The sequence below is a fragment of the Zingiber officinale genome, chromosome 7B (genome assembly GCF_018446385.1).
Source record: "Zingiber officinale cultivar Zhangliang chromosome 7B, Zo_v1.1, whole genome shotgun sequence".
Lineage (NCBI taxonomy): Eukaryota > Viridiplantae > Streptophyta > Magnoliopsida > Zingiberales > Zingiberaceae > Zingiber > Zingiber officinale.
The window spans coordinates 103509030-103520063 of NC_055999.1; the positions used below are offsets into that span (position 1 = coordinate 103509030).

At 34.8% G+C, this 11034-nt stretch overlaps 1 protein-coding gene across 1 annotated transcript; it reads right to left on the reverse strand.

The window, feature by feature from the left end:
* Positions 1-385: 385 nt before the first annotated feature.
* LOC122006633 (heterogeneous nuclear ribonucleoprotein A/B-like) lies at positions 386-10669 on the reverse strand. The gene is made up of 14 exons (XM_042562202.1): positions 10495-10669; positions 10153-10341; positions 9974-10063; positions 8242-8307; positions 7587-7652; positions 7360-7445; positions 7205-7250; positions 5442-5496; positions 1709-1785; positions 1487-1619; positions 1272-1405; positions 1092-1196; positions 767-904; positions 386-623 (listed from the first exon to the last, which is right to left on the reverse strand). The coding sequence occupies exons 2-14, from the start codon at positions 10168-10170 to the stop codon at positions 561-563; spliced, it is 1077 nt and encodes a 358-aa protein (XP_042418136.1). The 5' UTR covers positions 10171-10341; positions 10495-10669; the 3' UTR covers positions 386-560.
* Positions 10670-11034: the final 365 nt, after the last annotated feature.

The following is an 11034-nucleotide window of genomic DNA, read 5'->3' on the forward strand; positions in this document are numbered from 1 at the left end:
GTTGGTGATTGTGGACACGAAGAGAGGCTGAACAGTTGAGTTACCCGTGTGGAAGCTTGACAAGCAGTTGCCTCTGCTTATTCATATTGACTCGATGGAAGAACTCTACAAGGTCAGCCAGGCGGAGAATGAGGGAGGTTGAGCTGCCTTATAAGAGTCTTGAGCATAAAAAAATGTGACAGCGTTCTTTTCTGTTTTTGTTTAAATACAACATCCTCTTTGACCATACTGAAAATAAAGATCTTAGTAATGCACTTCCCTAAGCATGATACTTTATCGGCAGGCACCTGTAATCCATCATAAATTCACCATAACGAATGTAACAACTTGTGCATTCATGTCAGTAGGGTCGATGGTGCATTCAGGATAACACAGGCAGCAAGAGTGCAGACTAAGAGATAATATTTTTAAGCATCTGGTGCAGTAATGGTTCAGAATACATAAGATAAGGTCTCAGTCACAAGTGCAGTAATGGTTCCATTTGACAATGACATCCTAGCAAATTTAGCCTTAATACATAGCAATTGATGTCCCAAGTGCAAGTGAGGTCACAACTCGCATCAGTAAGGCCTGTACCTCCAATCCATTCTTGATCGGCTGCTTCCACTAGCCCCATAGCCGTACTGCACAAGGAAAAGAATAATTGAAAGCTCAGAGTTATGAATTTATTCTCGCACACATTGACAGATGCAATCGAAGTCAGCTTGGAAACAATTCAATCCTCCTGAAAAGCTATTTAATAACAACAGTATACCAAGGCACTCACATCGTCGAAGTCCAGGCTGCCGTAGAGCCTGCCATAGTTTCTCATTGGACCGTACCCCCCATAAGCCTCAACAGGATCCACATAGCCTCCAACACTAGGACCGGCATCATCAAGAGGTGTAGCTGAGTCTATAGCAACCTACATTATATCAGGTATCATGTAAGGAAGGCACCAAGAGCAATAAATATGTCGCATTTCATAAGCATGCATCAAGAGGACAAGTATCTTCCCACATGAAGCATATAATTGATATTGGAATAGTCAAATTCAGTTAACCATGAACTATAGAGCTGAAAATCCAATTTCAGATTGTCCTATGAAGTACCTCATGTCCAAGAATTTCATGTGTCCTGCGAGAAACACGATCTGCTACACCATCCTCAGCAAAAGTCACAAAGCCAAAACCTCTATGGCCACTTCGCTTGGGATCCTATTCATGGTAAAGCAGGAATTAGAAACATACAGATTTAATTTAATTATTTTGAATATGAACACAAGTAAATACCTTTGGGACATAGACATCTACGATCCGGCCAAACCTGCCAAAGTACTGGCGCAGATCTTCAGCATTTGCCTCCTCAGGAAGTCTGCCAACAAAAATCTTTCTGCCAATACCACGTGAAGGTCCAAAATACCCTCCTACATCATACATGATTTGCATTTACAAATATAGCAGGGGAATAAGCTGTGTAATTTGCGTAACTTCCGATATGAGCATACTTCCATAAGAACCAAAGTGATCATACAGCGTCGGAGCCCCAAGCGCCGCATACCGTGTTGCAGCTGAAATATAAGCATTGTATGCACCATATCCACCCTGTGGCATTCTACTTGGATACCTCACCTCATCGTTCTAAATTGAAATAGAGCAAACACTATTTCAGGCACAACATGGTTCATGCATCAATCATCATTTCAATTAGAAAGCAAAAAATGATTTACCCTTGGAGTAGCTCGGTCAACAACTACAGTAGAACCACCAAGTTCATGAGACTCTGCCATTATCGAATCCACTGCATCTGTTCATCCAAGGAAAATATAGAATCAATTCTTTTAACATGGATACAAAAGCATCACTGACAAGAATTAATACGAATTAACTTATGATAGCATTAATTGGGACAAACATGATGACAACTTATGAGAGCATACATCCAGTAAAATTACTAGATCCATGGAGTGCATACAAATTATTTGAGAGATTATAGTCAATCCCAAAAAATTAGGGCAAACATAAATGATAGGGAGTTTCTTTTGGAATGCATAGATTAAAATAGGTGTGATACAGAGATGGAACACCTCCAAATAGCATGGTTATCATAATTGGAAGATTCACAATCAGAATCATCCATTTGATTCAGACGGAAATGGATTTGGACCGCATGTCTAAAACAGAATCAATCCAATTTGATTTGAATGGGAACCATACAGTTCGGAATAGGTGATTCGAAATATAAATTTAATAGAGTGAGTAAATATAAAATAATATAGTGATTTATGTTTAATAAATGTGTTTGCATTGATGAAGCATCGTCTTCAACCATTCACCTATTCACTTCCCATCCTCACAACTCGTTGGTAACGGTTTATCAACATCTTGTTCCCAAGCAAGCATCTCCCTTGGGCAAGATCCAGGTGGTTGAGCGCCCTCAGCAAATAACATGAACCAGCATACCTGGAGGTCAATCACTAGATATCATAGACTCTAGCCTTCTTTGTCAGAGACTACTATTTCACCAGCTTCTTCATCAAGAATCAGACATCTCTCAGTGTTCATCTGTCTTCTTCGCACATCTTCAGTAATCCACCGCCCGCCTTCGCTCCACAGACCTACCTTTGACCAAACGCCTTCAACAGACAATCAACCCAGTGCACACCCTCACTCCAGCATCCAGATTTCACCGCACGTCCTCAACCTAAACCAGAGTACCAGAAAATCCAATATACCCACATCTTGATTACTGCTGACCAGAAAATCCAAATTCCAACATCCAGATTCCATTACTATCAGACAAGCATTAGACTATTATTCTGTTCAGAAAATTACCAGAATATATATTTACTCATTACTTTAATAGCTCCCACTTGCTCTTAGACTTAACTCATTTTCATAAATAGTTATATTTACTTTCATGTACCTCATTTAGTACTTCAATTTTTTATAACACATTGTCTATTTGTTGCAATGTGCTATTATGTTTTGTTAGTTTGTCAATCATTTTATGGTGTTAAATAAGACATTCTTATAGATTATAGTAAGGTAGATTTTTTTTTTAACATGAACTTACAATTCACAATAAGCTACGATTCACAAAATCACAATAACAATTCACTATTCTAACCTCAATTTGATAACGTTGCTGGAAAGTACAATGGCACAGAGTTCCTCTTGTAATCAATTGATCTACTATATCATTCACTTTAGATGGAGCAACTAATTGAAAATCTAAGCTCAATGGTTTCAGAATTTAGCTCAACATGAGCAATTTCCAGGACAGCCAATAAAGATAATGAATTCAATGAAAAATAACACAAAAGCACCTAACTTGTGAGAAAGCACATTATGTTCTTGAATATTCTTCAACAAAGATAAGTTTAATTGAATTAAGCCACATTCAAATGGGGTCAACTACAATTTCATTTTCCAGTTATGTTACTCTCCACTAGCATCACTACAATAGTGAGATCTCTTAAATCATAGTAACAATAACTAAAATTTTCTGTGGTGTCACTCTACCTCAAGCACTTCACCACTGATAGATTCAATCAATTTAACTATCAAATACATGCGTATGTGAACACATCCATACTTCTGAGTTTTCCAAGAAATGGGGGCAATGTAAACCTTTGTCAATCTGATTCTGTCCGAGAAATTGGACATCATCCATAACGAAGAGATTATTTAGCAAATTCATGTATGATTTTTTTTTTAAAAAGAAATGAACTAAAGCAGCAAAAGTGAAAGTTGAATCACTTCAGGATCCCCTGATTATAAGAGGAATCATTTGACCCTGAGAGAATCTTCCCTTTCTTAAAAGTATTTTTTATTTATTTTTATTCCATTATTTAGCAATCACTTGATTTGTGTTATTTCCAGTCAAAACCTTCTTAAAATATTAAAATTGGAAGATGACTAGAATGAACTTACAGGTGTTTCCTACAGTGAATCCCCAAGCACCCTTAACCTCCATTTTCTTGGGCAGAACAGTATGAAGGGAAGGAAAGAACTGGGAGATTCTTTCCATGTGATTTGGGCCAGAAGAGTTGCTATTCACCTCAATCTCTTGCTAAATAAAAACCAAAAAAAATCCTAATTTTTTTTTAAAATCTACAATTTATTTATTTTCTATGATTTTTTTGTCTTTAACAAACAATTTTAGAAACTCAATTGTTCCTTATCTTTCTTTCCCTGTTAAGAAGAAAATAAAATCTACAAAATGTTTTCCTCCCAACCTATGGACACACTAGTTTCCTTCCCTCCAATGAAATGCATATTAGGGGAACTTTTCCTTTCCACAAGATTTTATTCCCTTCCCCATTTCTCTCCCTAAGGCATTTGCCTACTTCATAGGAAACACAGCCTAAGAGAAGAAAAAGAAAGCTACGAGCAAAGAGAAGGATGCTTACAAGAAGGGATCTCTGAAAGTCCTATTCTATTTTTACATAATAAGTTATAAAGAAACTTTATAACTAATATTTACGTAGATATGCTAAAGATTAGGATGCTTTAGTGTGTATTTTTTGACCCATAATATAGTGCACAACACATTTATTAGCGAGTGTTCTGTGATTATAATACCATATAACATTAACAGATAATTATAATGTAGAACTGAATAAGAATAATAATAATAAAGTAACTTGGATTAATCTGAAAAATTATTCAACAATGGATTTAATACACAACTATTAGTACAATATCAAATTACTAAGAATACTTTCTTTGAATTAATTGCCAAACATATTCATGTCGTGAAGAAATTCTATAATTCCATTTTAAAATTTTAGATTTAGTAATATAGAAAATGTAATTTAATTGTATTAATATTTTTTAAGTTCAATCTATATTGGTATAAAAACCTACAACTTGAAGATTTTGTTGTCACTGTAAAAGTATTTTATTAAGTCATTTTTAATCTGGTTCCTCTACCTGATTAAAAACAAAATAAGCATTGCAATGACAGATAGAATTGATGTATTAAGCAACAGCACTAACTATGTATACAGAGTGTCAGAGACCATCAATTTTCAAATCAAGCTATCTAAGTGAATGCATGTCAAGCCTAGCCAGGGAATAGATAGCAGTTCCTTGGAGAAGCAACTCAGACTCGGGTATGCAGTTCTTCAATACTTAATAAACCGCATGCAGAACAGAGAATATACTTACAGTCAAAAGAAAATAAGGTTTAGCTAAAGGATATTCCAAAAGTTGTCAATTCAACTAAGAACTACAATATCCAATAAACACCAAGTTTTAGTTTAAAAAAAATAATCAAAGAAATTAATGAATCAATAGCATTTTAAAATACGGTCAGTGTAATAACTACGATTAGGAAAAGAATTATTGTAGAATGAATCAAGCATACATAGATGAAATAACAACCAACAATGCCTCTCCTTGCAATACTAGAAGTGATAAAACTAATTATGCGATGAACGTCAGCATTGCCCATACCTGCATTATCAAAAGTGATAAAACCAATTCCACGATGCCCTTTGGACCCTTGATCCTGGATTGAAAATACAGAGTGAGCAAGATTGTAAATAGAATTATGATAAGACCAAGATTTATCATTCAAACTATGCTAAAAGTCACAAATGCAACTTGGATCATTCCACAGATAGCCTAGTTCTAACAGCTAATTATATCTCTATCCTATTACACTCAAAAAACTTCGCCATCTTATACGTGCAAGTCAAACCATTGCCTAAGGATAGTAATTTGACACAACCCAAAGAAACCATGTCAATCCAGCTAATTGGAGCCAGTCTACCCCAGAGCGTAGATCTAGTGGGGTATCAGACGCAAAACTATCACCTACAAAAGAGTAAGATTTCATGCTAGCTCCACCCCCATTTTGCTATGCTTGCCCCATACCAGATTAAAATAAAATATATATTAAATAAAAAGTTATGAAGATGATATACCATTGTTCCTATTATAGAGACATAAGTTGATTGATCATACTATGGAACTTTGGAAAGGTTATTGAGAGGAGAAAATAAGAGATTGAGACGACCATTTCTAAAAATCAAATAGGTTTCATATTTGGAAGAGCAACCATAGATGTAATTTATTTGATAAGGCAACTAACGGAAAAGAAGTCAAATTTGTATATGATTTCTATTAATTGTTTAAAAAAATGCATGACAGAGTCTCAACAAATATTGTGGTGGATTATGGAGTAGAAAATATCTAGTAATTAAATTAGTTCCGTAGAAGATATGTAATATAATGTTGTTGTCGGTGTTAGAGCTATTGAAAATGTGACAAATGAATTTTTGAAAGTTTACATCAAGGATCAACTATAAGTGCTTATCTTTCTCTATTTTTTTTTATAATTCATGTCCTGGAGGTATCTTTCTCCATTAGTATTGTATCAACTAAGCAATTATAGTCAAGTGCAATAAAATTAAATTTGAAAGCTTATATTACGGAGAAACATTTTAGAAACTTAAGATAAATAGAACAAAAACTAAAAACTAAAAATACAAATGTAATTACAACAAGAAAAAAAATAATGGAATAGAGACTATACTAAAATCCATCATACAAAAAATTAATGTAGCTACAATAGATGTGTGGAGTTATTAGAAAAGAGAAACTAAAAATGAATTAGAGTATAAGGACAATAGGTGTAATCCTAATAGAGAATAAAATGATAGAAAAAGTGATGATATATGGGCATCTTCAAAGACAAACAATATATTTCATAGTTCAAAGAGCTAAATCTATAATTGAAGGTGTAGAACTAAGGAGTAGAGGATCGCGCAACTAGAATAATGCTTAGTGAAGAACTGCTAAAGGAATCTTTATTACATAACACAGAGTTCCCTGGCATAATTGAACTGCAAAAGTACAGTAACATTGATACAATAGCTTAGTTTCCAAACTCAACAAACAAAAAGAAATGTCATATCAATATGTCATATACCAAAACACCTATCATCAAAAACAAAAAAAATTAATAGAAAACAAAAGTAAAATAAAATTAGGAAAATCTTAATTTAGATCTAAAACTCACTTATAGAAGATTATTCATAGATGCAAGAAGATTTAGGGATGAAAGATACATGGAAAAAAAAAAGAGAAAAGATCATAAAATTACAAATGGAGCTCCACAATTAAACAAGTTTGCAATATTTTCTCTCCCCTTATATTTTCCATCCAAGTAATTGGACCCATAGAGGAAAGGAAATGCAAAATTCTTCTCTCACCTTTGGCATGTACAGGTCTGTTATTTCTCCATAATTTTCAAAATAACTGCAAAAAGTGTGATAAGGTGAATGAAACATTATGTGATGGCCGAATATCTAAAGAAGTAATAAATCTGTTGCTAGCACAATGACTCCATGATAATGAGTATACTTACGTTCGGAACATTGCTTCTGTAACTGATGGTGATATCCTAGCAACAAATATTCTAGTAGCTTTCTTTGTTGGTCCTCTCATTTCTTCCTAAAAAATGAAAACCCGTGAAATATGAATAAAACAAGAATATGAAAAATTCCTTGTTGAGCAAATAAGCTAATATAGTACAAGGGAAAGCAGAAGAAAAAAAGAATGAAGAAGAAACATCAAATGTACTTCATTAATTACCTTGGGTGTGGCCACCTTCACCTCAAGAGTTCTATTGCCAAGAACATGCTCAGTATCAAGTGCACACTGGAAGCATAAAAAGCTATCAAAACATGAATAAAATGACAGATTCCAGCAATGCAACACATTGAAGAGCATGCAAATTTTTAATTGACAGTGGATATATAAAGAAATATCCTATCGCCCAAAGATGTGTAGCATAAAATGCAGCAAAATCTGTGCTGCATTAGAGATACTACGACCTATGCTGAGGGGAACAACCAAAAAAAAAGTGCATGAAAAAATATGAAGTTTGATGAACACTTACACAAAAAGCAAATAAAGAATGCAAGGATGGTATCGCAATAACTAAAGGGTTCAAAAAGAGTCATAGAGAAACAAGAAAGGTTAGTCTACAGAGTAGTGTCTCCAAAAAGTTTGATTAAATTTTAGAAGAAATATGAGATCTCGAAGTGGAGTTTCAACATTGCTATTTTCAGTCTGTGACCATTGTAATGGCATTGGAAATCTCGTTTAACTGCAAACTGATTGTCACAGAACTGACAAGAAGGACCATTTCAAGCTCCCAACTTGAATTCAAACATGGGTGTGTTAAACGATAAAATTGCCAAATTCCAGGACCAGAGCAGATAAATGACAAAAAAAATGTAATCACCTTAGCATCCTCTGCTGATGAGAATGTCACATAGCCAAATCCTCGAGAACGACCAGTCGACCGCTCCTAAATAGGATTGATCAGTTGAAAGGAAATTCAATCATGATATGGGGATAAGTAAAACATGAGAAAATTTTTTATAAGGATAGAGTAGCATATATATTATGATAAAGTCCAAGAGAAATTATATGGAGAATTCTAAAAAAGAGAGGTAAATGCATAACATATATTGAACTAATTAAGGATATGTACAAGAATATAACGACCAAAGTAAAAACTTCAGGTGAAGTAACTGAAGCATTTCCAATAACGATAGGGTTACATCAAGGAACAACTCTAAGTCTATCTTTTCACACTAATTATAAACGAACTCACTACATACATTCAAAACACAGCACATGCATATTGTTTGCAGATGATATTATTTTGATAGATGGAACACATGAAGGAGTAAATGCTAAATTAAAATTTTGGCGAAAAATACAAGAAGGGAAAGGTTTTAAATTTAAGTTTAACAATATTATACGCAATGAGACAATTGTTAAGATAGGAGATGACAAGTTGCCCGAAACCGAGAGCTTTACGATCATTTTTACAAAACAATGGAAGAACTGAGAGAGATGTCTTATATAGAATATAAGCAAGATGGTGGAAATAGAGGAGAGCGTCAGGTGTTTTATGTGACCGTAAATTATCTCTAAAACTTAAAGGAAAGTTCTACAAAATCGCAGTTAGACCTGTTATATTATATGGAGTTGAATATTGGGCTATGACTCAAACACATAAGCAGAAGATGAGAGTTGCAGAGATGAGGATATTAAGGTGGATGTGTGGACATACGAGGATGGACAAAATAAGAAATGATAGCATTAGAGAGAAAGTCGGAGTGACATCTATTGAGGAAAAAATCCGAGAGACACGTTTAAGATGATACGAGCATGTATTTAGACCACCAATAAATACTCCAATTAAACGATGTGAAGCTATCACAAACACACATATCAAACGAGAAAGAGGAAGACCAAAAAATACTTGGCTAGCAATAATAAAATAAGATAAAATTTATTTAAGTATAGATGATGATATAGTATAATAGAGATCAATGGCGTAAAAGGATCCATATAGCTAACCCCACCTAGTGGGATAAGGCTTGATTGTTGTTGTGTTGTTGTCGCAGTAAAATCATTCAGGACAGTCTAATGTTGGCAATAAGTTAATACAATAGTACTTCAACATCCCATAAGTTTTCTACGTCCTATTGAAAACAAGTTTTCTCAATTTATAAATACCATACACAAAAGAGAGAAAAAAAAAATCCTAGCATATACTAGGCAATTGAAAAAGGGTAAACAGACAAGAAGAAAATAATAATTACCATCCTCCATTTTGACAGGTCAACATTGATCTCAAATATAATAAACAAATCCTTATCACCTTTGCTCAAAACCTTATTAAAACTCGAATAATATTATAGAGTCAAAATGGCACTTGGTGGAAGTATCAAATTTGTCAGGCAAACATATCAATTTGGTTTATATATATATATATATATATATATATATTATTTATTTATTAAGACATTTTGGTTTAATAGACACCAATGGCACTAATGGTGTTAAATTGAATCCAGGAGAGCTCCTCTATCATAAATAGACAAATTTGAAGTAATTAACAGTCGGACCTTCACAGCTTGAGCAAAATATTTCCATATGCAAAAGTAGATCAAACTTACCTTCATGACCACACAATCATCCATAGGACCAAACTTTGTCATGTATTCCCTCAAACCTTCCGTATCCACATCCCATGGGATTCCAAGAACCTAAGTGAAAGCCCAATGCAATCCGTAAAACTTTCTTCAAAGTAGAAGGAAGTTATAAAAATAGAACAGCTTCGATCAGAAATACTTACCACTAGCTTGTTGGCCATGATGGACGTAGAGAGTACAGGTCAAGGATAGCGAGAGACGCTATCTCTAACTTTATCGCTCACTTTATCCCTCTCCTCCCTTTCCTTCACTTAGTTCCCTCAAGATGGCTCTTTACGTCTATCCCTCTACCTCTATCTCTCTCTACAGCACTCTCTCAACCTCTCACTCTCCTGCAGAGGACCACACAACGCACAAAAATCGTTTGATTTCATTTCGTACTTCGAATGATGTCCCCTCCCTCCACTTTGGGAGAGAAAAGGGAAAAGAAGAGGAAGAGCAGGAAGAAGAGGCCATAGAGATCTCGCGCTCACGAACGCTCTTACCTCGCCGCTCCGCTTCGCTCGCACTCTCGCCTGCCTCCTCCGGTGGCCGAGTTGTCGCCGCCGCACGCTCCCTCGTCCGCCGCTTCTCTCCCTCTCCTCTCTTCTTCGCTACGATTTGGGGGAACGGAAGCAGGTCGACAGACTATTAGGGATTGGAACGGTAGATATTTAATCACACCCGTCCATTTACAGGCACGACAATAAAAATTATATTTTTCGATGCTTCTTTAATTGCACACAAAGCATCAGTGTCCTTAAACAAATGATTAGCCCCGAGGCAAGGTTAAATTGGTTAATATAGAGCAAAGTTGTTATCATCGGATAATTCTATCAAATTTTGATAAAATTGAAAGGAAAAAATTTTCGATTTATTTTTTCACAGTTGTGGGATCGATCGTGTGTATGATTACTAGGATAGGATGACGGATTCCATCTTTTTCTATCTTAAAAATAAATGATTAGAAAATTCCTTTAATTAGCTCAAAAAATTAAAAACATATTCAATGAGACATATGATGTAAGATTGACATAAATGCTCAA

Bases quoted from the DNA above. Each gene is read 5' to 3' on its own strand.
- LOC122006633 (XM_042562202.1), bottom strand. The intron at 1,786-5,441 runs GTATGGGCAATG...TTGGATGAACAG, and splicing joins TATCACTTTTGATAATGCAG to ATGCAGTGGATTCGATAATG. The intron at 624-766 runs GTGAGTGCCTTG...TTCCTTGTGCAG, and splicing joins GCAGCCTGGACTTCGACGAT to TACGGCTATGGGGCTAGTGG.